Here is a 17,604-nt window from a genome sequence, read left to right as displayed (position 1 = left end):
ACGCCTTGTACGATATTATAACAATTGAATTATATATATACATAACTATATTACATGTATGTATATTAGACTCGTCCTTCGGAAGAGTGAAATCGAATTTCGAAGGTCACACGCCTCAAATTGAATCGGAATGATTAAAAAAAATTTTTACATTTTTTACCCCTTCCATATTTACTCGTCCGTAAAAGCCTTACTTTTTTCAGAAGAAAAGCATTGATTTTTCCAAGTTTTTAATCCGAAATGCGTACTGGATGCAAAATAAAAAATGGTAAAAACTTTTCTAAAAAATCGAAATGAAGGTGAATTTTTCACCTTTAAAACGCTGATTGGCTAATTTGGCTGTCTCTATTTTTGACTCCGCTATCTTACTTTTAGTGCGGCAAGAAATTCGAAAAAGGAAATTCTTCGCTGAAAATAATAAGATGTATCAGAAAATAATATGATAAGATGAGATAAGAAGGAAGATGGGATGAAGATGACAATTACATGTATCTGGACGCAGAAATAATTATGCACAACAAGACGCCAATCAACTTTTTTCCACTGTTTGGAATATCGATGGTCAAACGATTATACGACGAGCTTATTTGAGAATATCGCGATAAAATGCAAGTGTTTCTTCTTTAACCGTTTGAGTCATAGTGGAAATGAGTTATTCTTACCATCTATTTTACGTCTATTTTTTTATATCTAGAGAACTTTTCAACATATTTCTTTGCGGTTTATTTGTTGCTATTTCCGATAGCAGGGTTCCAATACTCTAGCGTAATCATTGCAATATATGTAACGTCAACTATTATTGTTAGAAACAAATTAAGTGAAAAAAAATCGTGGAAATTGATGGCACAATTCGATTCCTAGAAAGTTTTACATTAATTACAAGTTTTCGGGATCGCTGATTACGAATCTGATATCAGATTTCGAAACTTCAGTACAGCGAATTCAATCAGGAACCCCCGAAAACCCCGGCATCCGGTGTTTTGATCGTATTTGATTAAATTTGAAATTTTCGTCACGCCATATTGGATCCGCTGTCGCGAATTTTGAAAATCTACTTTTAGATTCGCAATCAGCGACCCAAAAAATCACAGAACACTATTTTATTCAAAAATTTGACTTATCGTCAGCACAATAATGCGTGACGCAAAGGGTTAAACCGTAAGACGTCGACGCTTCAACGCTGCGAGCAGAAGAGTGGAAATCAAGCCAGTTTCCAATTGCATCGCAGCTTATAGAAGAGCCGGGATCTCTTCGGGTGTGTATCTGCGGACACGCAGCTCAATGACGTTCAATCCCAAGGCACTCTTGAGCTCACCTCACCTCATCTCCGTAATACCGCATACCTGGTCTATACCAACCAACTTGTGCTGGAGGAGAGCGATAGTTAGATATATCCTGCAGCTCGTCGTCCTGGTTGACTCTGCAGGAGGACGGCTACCTTATCCTTCTGCGGGAGGAGAAGAGGAGTGCAACGACTTCTCATTATGCGTCGCTCGCTGCGTTTAGTTGTTGCACGATGATCTTCCCGTCGAATCGCCTCCTCGAACCCTTCAATCGTGCGAATCATTGAAATTTGCATTACAACAACCTTGAGTCATTTGAATTCCGACTCCGCTTACTTGCGGGCCATTGAATATGTATATTTTTATCGTTATAATTCCTCCGATTTGTTAAAAAAATTTGAAGAGCTTTTTTTCTGCTTTTTTCCCAATTAATTCCTCCTTCCTGTTAATAACTTTCACCTCGTTAATTTGTTCATCGGTTGACGCGAGAGTCGATTATTTTCGATATTATGATTGTAAGAAATAGGCAAGGTTTCTCCTGTGTATATTAGACTGGGCCAAAAAAAACGAAGAATTTTTTTTTTTAATGGTACTGTAAAAACATTGTTCATGACGACAAATAAAAATTATCCTGAAAGTTTGAGACCTTAATATTAATATTAAGGGGTGTATCGTTACAGCTATTGATTTTTCAACAGTTACCGCATTTTTTTTAACCCAAATCCCTCAATTATCAATCTGAAAAATTTTATCAATCCATACTTTTGAAGGAAATTAAATTTCCTACAAAACAGCTCTCTTACTAAATGGACGTAGATCGAGCAGTTTCCTTGTAATCGTGCCTTAAACATTGATTTGTTTTTTCAAATTTTTCTTTGAATTTTTGATTTTTGTAATTACCAGAAAAATCAATATTTTCATAGATCAAACCATTATTTTTGTGGGAAATTTGATGCTCTACAAAAAAGGTCTCTTGACATTTTTCATGAAATTCTCTCCCTTAAAAGTTATTCGCCATTGAAATTGTATTCAAAAGTAATTTCAATGTCGAATAACTTTTAAATATGGATTGATAAAATTTTTCAGACTGATAATTGACGGATTTTGGGTAAAAAAATGCGGTAACTGTTGAAAAATCAATAGCTGTAACGATACACCCCTTAATATTAGTATTAAGGGCTCAAACTTTTAGGATAATTTTTATTTGTCGTCATGAACAATGTTATTACAGTACCATTAAAAAAAAAAATTCTTCGTTTTTTTTGGCCCAGTCTAGTATATATACATATATAGGGCATAACTTTGCTCACACCTAGATCCGAAAATACGTTAATCGGTATGTGGAATCTAGTGTCAGGTCTTCGACCCTCGTGTTTTTTTTTTTTTTTTGTTTTTTTTGTTTCTTATTTGACACGGACTTGGAAGATAAATGGAAAATTAGAATAAAAAAGTAAATAGCAGTGCGTTTACACAAACTCTGCCTCATCCGAGGCTGTTAAAAATGTTTGATCTGATGCCAATACTGAATTAATTCTTGGAAGACGTGAGAATAAACAACGAAGAAGAAAAAGAGATTTTTATCTAGCTGCGAATACCTTCGTCGTTGAATGTGTACGTACATAAATAAAAATACGTGTGCAAGTTTTATCGCATTCTCGTGTTAAGTAAAAAAATATTTTTATCAATTTTTGACAAGAAAATACACAGTAATCGATACAAGCTTATACGTAGATTGTAGTAAAGACTGTATGCAATTTTTGCTGTAACCGCACGCATCACGTGTAAAGTCGCGGCTATTGTTTTTGTTGTCGTTGTTGTTGTTGTTGTTATTGTTATCATCGTAAGACTTGTAGTAATTTACGGCAATTCGCGGCAATTTATGGCGATGGAGCGAATTTATTACGAACTCGGAGAGTCTGTTGCTCTTGCGAGGTTTTACGCTCTCGCTTATTTTCTGCGGGCAAAACTTGCGGTTTGAAAAATAGATTTGAGTTACAATTTAAGTTTCCACAATTGAGAGAAAAAAAAAAAAAGGTAATAAATCTATAGGAGCGTTGAATGTGCAATATTGTACGTTCTCGTTTCATTTCAAACGTATTTATATCACGCGGTGAATATTAATAAATTGTCTTGAAACGAGGGAGAAAAGAAAAATGGATATATTTTTTTCAAACTGTAACTTGTCCTTTTTTGCCCAGTATCTTTCCGAACAAATTTTTACAACAAGATTGGGGTGTGTGTGACACGTCTGTAATACGTAATAACATGATATTGGAGGGTGATGTAAAGTGTAAAGTTCGCGAACAGGAAGAGCTTCTTATCGCAATACGAGTTAGTAGGTACACATATACCTGTATGATGCACATGTATATGTATAATACAGAGCGGTTTTTATTTGAAGCCGGATGCGACGATTGGCTTGTTAATATTACCAACAGGACCCTCTGGCGCCCGAGCAAATTCATTCAAGTCTTATAGCCGTGGCTCCTATACGCTTTCTTATACGGGGTGTTGAAAGTGAAAACGAATTTTCAAATCAATCTCTCTTTTTTTTTATGGATTTATAATTCGTTTTCATCTATTCGTATAATCAACGAAGTATCGAGAAATTTTGAAACTTGCCAACACGTGCGGAGAAGTTGTATTTAATATAAAAAATATATTTTCTAACTAACAAAAGTCTATGATTGTCGTTTCGCTCAGATCTCATCCCTCGTGACAATCGATTACTCGTCAGATATACGTATATATAATACATATACATATTTTACACATTTAGCTTTGCGAGTAAAATTTTATCTGCGACAATTGAACTATTACCCTGGTATTGATTCGTTTATATCTTATCACTTGTGATCGTTCTACTATATTGACGATATTAAAGGACGTTGCACCCGTTTTACCGTGCCCATGATGTATATTTGTGTAATACGTGACCCAATCATTGACCTAAACGTATGTAACGACCCTAAATGCGTACGGGTACCGTAACTATCGTATTAATTATTTAGGAGTGGTTCGTTCAATGGAATAATAATCATGAAGAAACAGAATGAAAAACTAAAATATATACGTAGGGTACCTACTGTAACCGATCCGTTGCGAAACAACCTCACGGGGCGAAGCGTTGGTACGTGAAAATATTTCGCGTCCTTTGCCAAGTAGAGAAAAAAGAGAAATAGCACGCACAAGGAATCTCGTTTCGACTTACTCCTCCGGCTCAGGTACAAAATTACGCCATAATTTATATCTGTAGCAGCGCCGTTACACTTTGGAAAATCTTGAATGATCGAGAAAAAATGATAATTTTTCTGAAGGCTCGGTAAAAAAAAAAAGCTATTCATCGTCGACTGTGCTAGATTTTACAATAATTCCACACGTTTTCAATGATTTTTCGACATATATTTCAAAAGTCAGTTTGGGGGGTGATCAGCTCTCGTAAGCGCTAAACTGAGATCATGAATTTCTCTCAAGGCATATCGTTAGTATCTTTCGTCCATCCTGCGAACCGAGTAATCCGTATTCGCCTCACTGATCAAGGATCCGTATGAAAATGCAACCCGGAAACTGTTCGATACGTTTATCGAAGAAATTCCGACGAGCGATTTCTCTCCCTGTTATTCAGTAGACAGAAAAAACGATTCACACGTATTTGCACCTCTGTACACAATATGCGAAAATGTGTGTTCGGCCCTTCGGCTGTTCCCCATTCCGGAAATTCCTCAGCGTTGTTAATGCGCGTACGTACGTCCACCTACACATGTATAATCTGCGGAACGCTGTGTTCAGACGTTGCTATATACGTGTGTCTATATGTGTATAGACGACTGGCTGCAGAGCACAAAGGATGCAATATGAGCGCATTCCAAAGCTCTCCGCTGCTGCTGCTGCTGGTTCGATGGTGTTGCGGAACGCCGCGCCGCCCCCGCCGTCTCGTAGCGGGTGGGAACAAAGGGGGAAAAAAGTGTGCGAAGAAGATGAGAGAAAAGCGGGGGATCGCCAGACGGACGAAAATTACGCTTTAAGGGTGAATATTTTTATTCCTGAGACGATGTGCAGTCCCTCGCATACTTTGCAAAGCCGTTCCCAAAATTCACGATCTGACAAAGAGGCTTTCCGAGCGCAAAGGCTTTTCCGATAGGATAAAAAAATGGCCACAATTATGGCCCTCCTCATCGACAGTCGCATATTTTCGCCCTTTCCAGTCAAACCTTTGAGTCAAACGTTATTGTGCTGACTCAACGTTTGTTACAAGATGGTATCGTATGGTTTTTAGGGTCGCTGATTACGGAACTGAAAGCAGATTTTGATAATTCAAGATATGTAGAGGATGAAAATTTCAAATTTGATCGAATACGGTCAAAAAACTCTATGCAAGGGTTTTCGAGGCCGCTGATTCGACTTTCCGTATCGAATTGTCAAAATCTGATTTCAGATTCGTTGTCAGCAACCCCAAAACCCCTGGACAGAGTTTTTTCTCCAGGTTCGATCGTGTTTGAAGTTTTTGTCCGCTATGTTGGATCCGCCACCTTGAATTTTTGAAATCCGATTTCAGATTCATAATCGGCGACCCCGAAAACTTATAATTTATGTGAAACGTGATATGTGTAGAGGGGTAACTTTCTCGGAATCGAATTATTCCTTCAATTTTCACAAGTTTATTTCAATCAATTTGTTTCTAACAATAACAATTAACGTTATATCGCAATAATTACTTTCAAGTATTGAAAACCCATCAGTATTCTATCAGAAATAGCAAAAACAACCGCAAAGAAATATATTGAAAAGTTCTACAAACATACAAAAAATGGATATGAAATAGGTAGTAAGAATTCCTACATTTCACTACGACTCAAAGGGTTAGATAAGAGAAAGTGAAACCATTAAAAAGTTAGCTAACGCAGACACAAGACATTTTTGGAAAACGACCGATCAAAACTGTCTTTCAAAATTACAGGCAAGGAATTCAAAAAGACTCGATTATTGATTGATTTTTCTTAAAAATCCGCAAATTGTAAAACGAGGAAACCGTTGAACGGGCGTTAATTTTTCTGAACTTTCGACTCGGCTGTGCGTCATCGTTGCCACAGTTTGAGGATCCTGTGCACAGGGTGCGTTTCATTTTTCAGGAGCGAGGGTCGAACTCATCACGAGTGAAGGGGTTGATGAATAGGAGGAAGGGGTCAGAGGTTGGGAGCGGGACAAAACGGTCCCCAGATCCTTGAGACTCCTCCTCGCTTTTGACGATTCAGCTAAATCGAAATGTTTACAGCAGTCATCTTCTTCACTCCCCCCCTTTCGCGTCTTCCATCATCGCGATGAGGGCGAGGTCTGGAACTGTCGGAAATACTCCTTGAGTACCGTGACTTATATGTATACACATCGGAGGGGTTGAAAGAGGAGAAGATAAGAGAGAACGACGTTGCCGGACGAGACGGGCATAAATTAATCCACCCGGGGATCACCTCACGCGAACATCGCCCCTGTATTCTATCGCCTTTTATACAACAATCACTCAACCACGATTTTCGTATTACCCAGGAAAAGATACCCGCACCCCGATGCTCGAAGCTCACGCACTATTTCGAAACACTTTTCCGATCGCCTATCGCTTAGAATAGTACAAGAACTTCTGTTAATATTAAGATTAAAGTTTGCATTCGCAATCGTCAAGATTGTCGTGTGAAATTATTTAGGATTACAGGAATCATGAGAAATACGTAATCAAAGTGTCAATTGTACTCAAATTGTCGAAACAGCAACTACCCTGAAAAACTACAGTAGTATACAACATTGAAGAATCCTTAATTCCGAGTCTTGAAGTTGGAAAACTGATCGAACAAAAAGGGACGACGTGTACGTTACCTACAATTTCCATCAGTTTCGTCGCTGTTTCAAATATTTTCATTAACTCAGCGCATCCTCTGATCAATAACCATTTCGTAGTATCACGATTACCAGTATTAAATTTTTACCTACCAAATTGCTAAACTAGAGAGGACGAATGAGAGATAGCGAAGATTAAATGAAAAGACGGTTTCTCCGATTAATGACACACTTCTCAGCATCATAGTTGTTCCTTCGCGTCATACACCATCAGACTAAAAAAAAAATTATTTGTTTTCACGTTATTGTACAATTCATGCCGATGCGTGCTTGTAACCATCGAGTGTGTTTGGCTTACTACACTTGCTACGCCGTATATGTATATGCCACGAAGGTGTTGTGTATAGACTATAGATATATAATATAAAAGTACCGGTTCACGCATAATGATCGACGAGTGATACGCAATCCTCATACACCGTGTGAGACCATCGGTACCGGGAATACAGCAGCTCGGCACACGCGTGCTTGTACAGGTTGCCTTATTGCAGCCCCCGTGCAGACCAGCGTGAATAAATTATCGGTCAATTCGGTCGGGGATCGAAAATAATGGAAGTCGAATCAGAATTCGTCGCGCATTGGAATCGGTGTTGCATAAGGATATCCTGCCTGAAACGCCTCCGCATCCCTGTATGCAGTATTATTAGTGTGTTCACTGCTGTGCAGTTTGAATGCACTTAATAACGTGTAACAACAATCGAACGAGGCAACCGCGAACCGTGTGACGTAGGCACGTATATCCACGTAGTGGGTATTCTGTCAGCAGTAGGTTACACAGCACCGTTGAGCTTAAGTGGATGGATTGTGCTTTACAGTTAGCCAAGTGAAAATGTATTGTAACAGTAGATTTGACGTATGCCTGGACGTATTTTATGCACAACGTGTTGCGTACCGTATCTCGTAATTGGTGGTTTTTTAGATAACGATTGTCGGACCATAGTTAGCGAGATTTGTGTGTAATTGAAAGTAGCTGAACCCCTAACTGCGAACGATCGTGAATTTCGGATGTACGAAGGTAGTTCAATCATTGCATGGACTTGTAGGTAACTCGGCAAAATCGGTATTCGCAGAGTCTTGTCGGACACTTCCTTCTGGCAATGAAAACAACACACGACTTATTCGTCGTGGTTACACGGTACGAGATTTGATCAAACGTGTGTAAGGTATTGCAAGATCCCCCCGTGATAAATCTCTTGACGTATTCGCCAACGTAAAAATAATTTTGCTAATCGCAAGTCGACTCTCAAACGATCTAACAGATTGTGATATTCAATTAACTTCACACCTCGATACCGTCATCGGTGTATATTATGCGTACGGTACTTTATGTACATCTTTTGCCGCGAGTATGAAACGTGCGATGCGGACATCGCGTCCTTAGCCTCTGGCTTTCGGATATCATCTGTAATAATTCTAAGACGATTAGTGAATCCCGAGACAATATATATAATACATGGGTACTTAGAGCTACGAATTTTTCAGGTACTCGGCTTATACGAACAACACAGATCCTCCAAATCCAACGGATCAAATCCGGGTATCCGTACTATCCGAACTATTCGAATAGTTGTAGGGCACTGACTTATTTGGATACTTAAACTTTCCGAGTAGGTGCGAATTTCAAGTTTCGAATATCAGAATTGCTATCCACGTGCAAGCACTAACGTATCATACAACGACATCGGGATATCCTCTTCTAGGGTAGATTACGTTGTATGTCCTAATGACAAATTGGTTTGTTTTCTCAATTCTTCTACCTATAATACTTTGATCCTGTCCTACTACTTGTGTTTGTATTCCATAAACCGATCGTGTCTTTATAGCTTTGGCAGTCGTTGGATTCGGATAGTATTATAAGATACTGGATTCCAACGTAAGGAATTATTTCAGAGAATTATTGGTATATACCCAATGAACTATTTACCGACGATAAATATCATGGTGAGTAGAAACGTGCATTCGTTTATTGGACGGAAACGGTTTGTTCCTGATTCGGTATCGTCTTATGGTCGAATTGCAACGTTCTTGAGTAAATACTTATGTGCATGAATAAAAGACACGGCAGCTCTTACGATTCAAGCATCTTCTTCCCGCAGCTCTCTCACTGTTGACCTCTTTACATTTAAACCATATTTATTCCTTGGTCACGTTTTCCGTGCATGTCCTGTATGTGTATACGATATCTGTGTTCGGATACTGGAACAAACCTCTTGCAGCAGGCCATTACCATTCCGTGTATCTCTCTTCCTCCCCCGGAGACGATTTTATGATATAGATTCAATACACCGATATAGTCTGAACCATGACAAGAATACGAAGAAGAAGAAGAAGAAGAAGAAGAAGAAGAATAAGATAACGATGCTCGACTATCGCAAACAAGCAAACTCAGCAGCACGTATCTTTTTCCGTCATGCAATTCCGCTGCCGTGCGGTTAAATTCACGGAGATATCCGCCGGTGCGATAAACCTCAAAATTTATGCTCGGGCATATCGGTTACGCGATCCTATGGTAAGTCGTTTCTTTTTCAATTTCCGCCTCTTGGACTCTTCTTCTTCGGCGCTACGACAACGCTCTGCTACGTACCTCGCGAAAGTCAGTTCGCCTTTCTTCTCACGCTAAATCGATAAACGCGTAGACACTAAGACGCCACTGAGAAGTCAGCCGGAAATCCATAATAGTCGAGCTGAATGTGAAGAATATGTATTATACATGCATACGGTAGATCCGAACCTATCGAAACTCATCAGAATTTTACACCGAACATCACACAAGTCATTTTTCTTTTCTGCTCCGTACACCTCGCCGTTATTGCCAGCATCATTTATTACGAATCTATAATTGGATGGGCAAAAAGTGGTATAAACGTGGTCCGGTACCAAAGCGTCTTTTTGTTTATCTTTTGTTTCTAACTCAACATCCGCCGGTTCGACCCCGTCTTGCGTTCTTTTTGTTCGTCCAGTGTGAGAACATGTTTCACGTTGCAACAACGGAAGTTTTTAACATTCATTCATTGAAATACCGTCAGAACTTGTGACGATCAAGGTGAGGGAATGACGATTCTTTTTTTTATATTTTTTTTTTTTTTTTTGTCTCACGGACCCAGACGTTTTTCACTCCCCATTTAACCGACACGATTTCCAAAAAAAAAAATAAATAAAGAAGGCAAAAAAGGAAATTGGGGTTTACCAAGAATACCGTTTGATATGGAAACCATAACGCTTGGTCGTTTTCGTATCCGCGATAATTTTTTTTTATGTTTTTAGCCCCCTTTCCTTTCTGTCTGTTGATTAGGTCAGTGATGCGAGATGCTGGGAGATGTGAGGTACACCTTCGGCCAAGGTGCCCGGCCGTCGAAGGCCTTGCCCGTAACAGTCGCCGGTTGGGTTTGGTTGGGTTAGATTTACCTCGCAAGTATAACGGCATATGCTGGGTTCCCGGCATGTCGGATACACAAACTTGCCCCCGGATTCCCGTCGGCGTCGCCCTCTCCGCCTCCTCCTTCTTCTCCTTCTCCGTCTCCTCCTCCTCCTCCTCCTCCTCCTCCTCCTCCTCCTCCTCCTCCTCCTCCTCCTCCTCCTCCTCCACGTCCTCCTCCTCCGCACCTTGTCTTCATCCTCCTGGTCCCCTGGCCCCGCAGCATGGCACCACGAACGAAATTCTTCTCTTTGTGAACTGACTTCGATTCTTGGTATTCCACGTGACAATTGCCTTTTCCCTTTTGTCTACGCAAGACGATGGTCGTCGACCAGCTGAAGGAAACGCCTCTGAAGTGGTTTCCTTAGAGTCAACTTTGGGTCCGACTTTGCCATGTGACATATCCCTTTTCTAACTACGTGTTATAATGTAGAAATGTCGGATTTACGTCATATTGCAAGTAATACTGACAATGAATTATGGTTAAAGGGGTGAGGTTCTTTGTTCCTAGGTCAAATGAAAATGTGTTGGAATGTTTTTATTCAAAGTTACGACGTTGAGCCCTTTTTCACGTTTCCGATACGTGCACTTGGATATTTGGAGATACGTCAACGTCGAAAGAGACCATGTCACCCCCTTAAAATTCAACACTGAGGGTATATCAGGCCAATGTAACATTCCATTGGAATGATATAAGTAGGATGACCAACAACGCACTGTCTGTGGTGATTCTATCAAGTTTCCAGAGTACTGGTCGTGAAAGAATCTCTCTTATACTCTTTCGCTCATCGCGGCAGTTTTCAACAGCGGACTCTTCAGAGTGTGAAAATAAACCATCTTAGCTAACGCGAAACTGTCGTTCATTTTCTCGCATATGCGTGCAAGTATGAAACATGCGTTCGCGTCATGTGAAAACATATGTACGTCTGCTGTAGATTGAAATCGAATTCGTAGCACGCGGATCGTCGCCTTCGCTAGCGAGTAGCGGTCTTCTAATGATTTACTTGCTCAGTCTATGTTAAATATACAAAACGCGAGGGTGGTAATTTATTTATTGATTGACCGTGTGCCAGGTACCTACTGAAATAGCACGCCGCGTGCGGAATATTCTAGCATATATTTTGAAGGTCCAGAAAAATAAAACTTTAGAAACACCATTACAGTTATCACTGTTGAAAAAGTTTAACTAAATATAATATCCCAACGGATCCACTTTATATTTGGGTTATTTGTTACATTTCTGTTAGTAAATGTGACGCAAATTTTTGTTATTATAACATTCAGGGCGAGGTGAGGAAACACTGTGTTCAGTTTGCGAAAAACAAGCTTACATTTTTGTGAATATCTTATTATTGGTGTAGTCAAAATACGAGAAAGCTAACATGAACTATAATTGCTTGTAGCGCAATTACCTGGACCAAGTGTAATTTCGATTTTATTTCTATTAACGCAAAACATGATCACTGCATCCTTTTCGCTCGTTACAAACACTGTTGCAGCTGAATAGTCACGCCGCGGAAAAACCTTGGCAAGGCTAAAACAGCTGATGTTCAGTATTTCTGGTTTGACAAGTTTCCATTGTGGCAAAGAAGACCTAGCAATGGATGTCCGTTGACAAGATCGGCTTTAGCGACGTTGCGTTCCAATTCCAACCTTTGTGTGGATGTGTATAATATACATATATACATGTATAGGTAATGCCTACGTATCACGTTGAGACTTACAGCGCGATAAGAAGCCTGTTTACCAAAGCTCATCACAACTCTTTGGTCTCAATCTTTACACCTTACGCTGATTCACGCGCGTGATTCATAATAACGACGAAATTAACATCACGCCTGTTGAAGCATGCGATCGCAAGTCATTAACTACCGATGATGAAAATTTTATCCAACCGTCGCTTGAAAATGGACGTCATTGTGTAGCTACCGTGTTTCATACCTCAACAACGTAACGAAACCTACCAAGATGCGCGATGCTAGTTAGCCGCAAATTTTCGAGAACAAGACGGCATCACGAACGTCGCTGACACAATGTATTCTTTGTCACTGGTGACAGTCGTTCCACGCCGAATGTCCCTGCATGGTTTGGATTGTCTTCCTTTGTTATACTCTGGTCCATGTACACGTCGCGTTAAGGTCTCTCAGAGGTATGCCGAGTGCATTCCTACCAATACTATAAGCGGCACTCCTTTCGGTGTCCATGCATCTTCTCGCACCTGCCCATGTGAGATCCGTTGACCGTTTCTCTGGTTTCAGCTGCCCGAGAATTATGATTCTAACTTATTGATACATACTCCCGTACCACGTGGGTACCAATGGCGTATACTAATGATCACCGCGCGTTCTACTTTTCGATCGTTTTTGGTTGGTGTCGTATTGGTGTCGTTGTTTTCCACCTGAACGTCATCAAATCTGATACTGTTTCACGTATGAGGAAGAAGCGCTATACGATCAGGAAGTCCGGAGTTCAAACTAGTTTACCACACAGTACGTTTGGTTTGCTCGACAGTTTGTTAGCCACACTAACAGTAAGTGAAAAATCAGGGTTCTTGCTGTGAAAAGTGAGTGAAAAATGGCAGTATTTCAGTCCAACCTGTTGTATTCGCAGTCTTTAAGTAGTTCGCGAATGTCTGGTCTATGCTGTATTCCTTTAATTATCATTGCAATTCCATTTGTATATCATTGCCATTCCGACCGTAACTACTATTTAGTGTATTTCGATTGGATACGTTTATATGATGTCAAAGCGACACCGAGTATATCGTAACGCAGGGACGCTTGGATAGTGCATAATTGCATCAGCTTAGTGCTTGGAGGGTATCTGTAATGAATAAATACTGTCTACTTCTATGAACCTTCTCGCGATCTGTCAGTCGCAAGGCCTTAATACTGTTGGAGGAGGATGAAACTTGCTCTTCAAAGCACCGGCGCGTATATCGTGACTTGGGTTTCTACTCGGCGAAGCTGTAATACGTGTAGTATACAAATCCGATCCCATATAACTACGGTTTTACGAAGTAGTGAAAGCTTGCGGGATGCACTTATAACGTTGCTACTCAACTTCCAATATGTACCCTGTGCACGTGTCCGTGGCAGCAGACTCGTGGAAAATAGAGAGACGGCGCGATTATACTCTGGGTGTATATGTTACCTGCAGTTGATGCATTTCCCATGTACTTATTACACTACATCGCTTCGCAGCTTATCGTTAGTCATAGGTAAACGAAAAAAGTGTTCACACCGCTAGCTTGCTGCCACTGTTTTACTCCATCCTTGACGCAACATACGTGTATGTTTATACGCAGCTTAACGATTTTCCGCGGAAAATGAACTACGTTGAAATTGATGTTTATCATGTGAAAAATACCAGAGTCGTTAAAAAGCGGTTGAGAAGAAGCTTCGCAAGTTAATTAATCCGGTGTTCCGCACGTGATACGTGTTACAATTTTAAAAGGTTATAGAAAGTCTGCAGCTGTGGTTATGGAATCGATATCCGGACACTTTGGGTGTGACCCTCTTACACCTACGTAACAAGGGAGACAATTGTCTGGCTACCAGTGATACCTGGCGAATGAAAGTTCGACGCAATCCTTGATCGAGAGACAACGGGTTCTTGACGAAACTACATTGCGCACAGCGATTGAGTAATGATTGGTTCGTGGTAGATGTTACAATATTTCGCGAATGGCAGAGCACGCGGTGTCTTTATAACCGCGACTGACGAATCGTTCCTCGAGATGTGGAGGAGATAGGAAGATGGAGAATGAGAGATGACGATGCGCCTGCTAATCCATGGATCTCGCTTTTGCTCTAGGCAATTATTAGAGGGACAGGTGCGCGCGGCGGCCATGCCGCTGAAACACGGCTCAATATCATCTACCTCGTGCTATGATGCGCCGTTGAGAAACATTTCCGTATAGCAATTTACTCTCCCGATATGAAGAGGGGAAGAAAAAAGAGAGAAACAGGAAAAGAACGACTTTCCTGCGGTTGAAACCCTCGCCCCTGGCACAGAGATACGGTCAGATATGATCCGCGGATATATTCATGCAATATGTTGTTGCAGGATGCGCGGTGATATGCTGCGGACATGTGCGTCGGTAAAACCTGCCGTGCGTTATGAATAAGTAATAAACTTTGCGCACTATCATTGCATTAAACACACCTCATGGGAGTTACTTGATGCAATTTTTCACCACGTGATCCTTGGATTGAATCTTGCGATAAGGTACGTGGTGACTGTATCGAAAAACGTGCCGACTTGTTCCGAATGAATATCTTGATATGAACGCTCTTTTATGGCAGTTTTACGGTTTGTTCTTCTTTTTTTTACATATACGACACGAGATAAGAGACCATGTCGTAGGAAAAATTGAATCTGTGCATTATCCGAGCAGTAAACTTTAAACAAAATTACGCGACTGTAAAACGTGATTTCAAACTGAGTATTGTATTAATTCAGGTTTGATCTAGATCTTCGTCTTGCGACTGAGCAGGATTCTGACTTTAAATACCGTTCGAGGCCATTTGTGAAACATGCAAAAGCCATTCCTCTGGCTAGATACAAAGCTCTTATTATTTGATGCAGAGTATCTTGAACCGCGAGTGCTTAATTGCTCTTGAGAAGATTATACCACCATGAATTTGTGTCGAGGAGCAAAACGCAGTGGAAGAAAGATTGCCGACCGAAGGTGAAGCGTGTTTAAACCGCTGAAAAGTCCCATTTTGACGTTGGTTCACCTTACCTAACACCTTCGAACTCCTGCTACAACTGGATTGCGCAATGCGTGCACGGTTTCGGGGTATTGGTGCGGATGTCAGAGAAACGTCGAGGGGGTTGCAGATCACTGGTGTTGGGCACCGAGTCGAAGAGGAGGGCACCTTGTAGTTTATACCGAGCCACGACAGGTTCAACTTCTTTACGGAGAGTCCAGTGAAGGAAGGCGAAAAAACTTGAACGAAGCCCCGATGGAGGCGGGAGGGGATGAGGATTCGATCTCTTAACACGCTAGACCGACTACATGACCTGAACTCAAACTCACGACGACGCGATCACCACCCGTGGGAGAAAAATTCTACGACGTCGATTCCCCCCCAAGACACTTGAGATCCGTTCACGGTTTTAAACAAGCCTTCTTCGCATTTGTCAATCCACGTTCGTTTTATCAGCAGGATTTATACACTGAGAGAAATTTTTAGTTCCGGTTACCGCTCAGTCCATAACTATTTTCATTTTTTACCATAATCGAAAAATGTAGTTCTAGGTAGAAAATGAAAATTAGTTTTTCAGCTGCTACCGGAAAGTCTAGTATCCGTTACTATTCTTTCTCATTACGATCACTGTTGCTATATTTTCTCGCAACTGTTGCGAAAATTTAATGCTCGTGCAGCGATAAATTGACGTTAAAGTACTTGTTTAACTAAAAAAGTAGAGTAAACATCAGAAACTGATTTTGCGTTGCAATTACCAAAAAAGGATCTACGATAGCGCAAAATGATTAGGCGTACCCCGTTTTTCGTAATTCCAACAATGTTCAAACAGTTTTTTTTTTTAACCACACCTGCATTACTGAATTTTTCTATTTACTGTAAAAAATGAAATTTTTCTCAGTGTACTCGTCCGTTGTTTTATTTCATTGAAATTTACCACGGACTTGAAACTGTTTTTGCCTTGGTTCTCGTTTCTCCTTTCCTTTTCAGCATGGAGATAATCATCAATCCTCTTTTTCGACTAATTGCAGTAAGGCTTTATTGTTATTTTCATCATTGTTATTATACTCTTCGAAATTAGTTTCTCTCTCTTTATCTCGTCTTTTTTCCATCAAACTCTGTGCACAACTCGTAACTTGGTTAACCTACCAGTTTTCTAGCCCGCTGCCGTGCATGCAGGTATAATAGGGCGGACAAGGCGGAGAGGAAGAGAGAGAGAGAGAGAGAGAGAGAGAGCGAAGGGCGGAGGAAAGGACTGAAGAGAGGCATGGTCGTCGGCCCGTTGCAGCCTCGAAGCGGACAACAAGTATGCGGCTCCGGCCAATGGGGCGAGGAGGAACTTCCGGTGCCTTTGAGCGTCCTTCTCTTCTACCCAGGATGCATCGTCTCATCCGTCGCCTGTCTCGCTCTCTCCGTTTGACCGACGGCCCTTTCCAACGTCGATCCACGCGAGCTTGACGCATACTCTAGTGTTACCCTCTTGCCAGATGACGCCGCTCGTCCTCGTGGAAAATAAGAAAAGAAAAATTTTTGAATGAATCGAAAATTCTGCCTACAGAGAGAGACCAGAGTTTCTGTAGTAAACTGGAAGATCACCGGAGTTATCGTTTTACTTTTTCTCCTTCTTCTGCGTACACTACACTTTGTGTCGATCTAAGTTCTTAAACCATCTGGTGGTGGATTTTCTAATCGGCTGCAAAAATTTTATCATCAGTAATCCGCATCTGTCAATATTGGTCGATTTTAAACCCACTATCTATCGATTTCGTTGAGCCTAAGTCAGAAAGGATCAGGAATTTCGGAAATTCAGGATTTTTGTGCCGAGCCAGCCTGATTGCAATTGTCATCCGTTCATCGTTTAAGGTGGCCTGGATCGGTTCAATGGGGCCCTATAACCGACCCCAATTACTTACCTACCCATTGTTGCAGTACCTAAACGGGAAACGGGTACTTCCGCTTCCCCGGCTTCACCTCGCAGCAAGATAATCCTCACTAAGTGTGGTTACACTCTCGGCATGACGAGATTTTCCTCCGGACTCCGCGTGTAGTTCGTTTCTTTTTTTTTTTCTCTCTCTCTTTTTTCATTCAAAATCCTCCGACTGATTTCTCCGAGTAAGCATTGATCCGACGATGCCACAGAAGCGGTGAGATGTTGGCACGATAAAAACCGGGTTCGTATACGATTGACCCTTCTACTCGTTCCTTTTGAAGAAGAATGACCTGGAACTCACGCTGTATTCAAATCGAACGAATTTATTACCGAGGTTTCTCAATGCGGGAGTTGGAAAGCCGAATAACGTCTAAATAA

At 40.9% G+C, this 17,604-nt stretch overlaps 1 protein-coding gene across 4 annotated transcripts in view; it reads left to right on the top strand.

Annotated features, from left to right (window-relative positions):
* LOC107224181 (signal-induced proliferation-associated 1-like protein 3) overlaps nt 1-17,604 on the top strand; it is a 68,857-nt gene that overhangs the window by 8,316 nt on the left and 42,937 nt on the right. For 2 of the 4 annotated variants that reach the window (XM_046735200.1, XM_046735197.1), the window contains one exon: nt 5,107-5,310. The exons of the other annotated variants lie outside the window; for them this stretch is intronic. In XM_046735200.1, coding sequence (XP_046591156.1) covers nt 5,131-5,310 — 180 coding nt within the window. In that variant the 5' untranslated portion in view covers nt 5,107-5,130. Of the gene's footprint in view, nt 1-5,106; nt 5,311-17,604 lie in introns of those variants that run through there. 4 annotated transcript variants of the gene reach the window in all.

The sequence above is a fragment of the Neodiprion lecontei genome, chromosome 3 (assembly GCF_021901455.1).
Source record: "Neodiprion lecontei isolate iyNeoLeco1 chromosome 3, iyNeoLeco1.1, whole genome shotgun sequence".
NCBI classification, from domain to species: domain Eukaryota; kingdom Metazoa; phylum Arthropoda; class Insecta; order Hymenoptera; family Diprionidae; genus Neodiprion; species Neodiprion lecontei.
The sequence above is the reverse complement of the archived record's forward strand: the minus strand, read 5'-3'. Positions and strand labels throughout refer to the sequence as shown.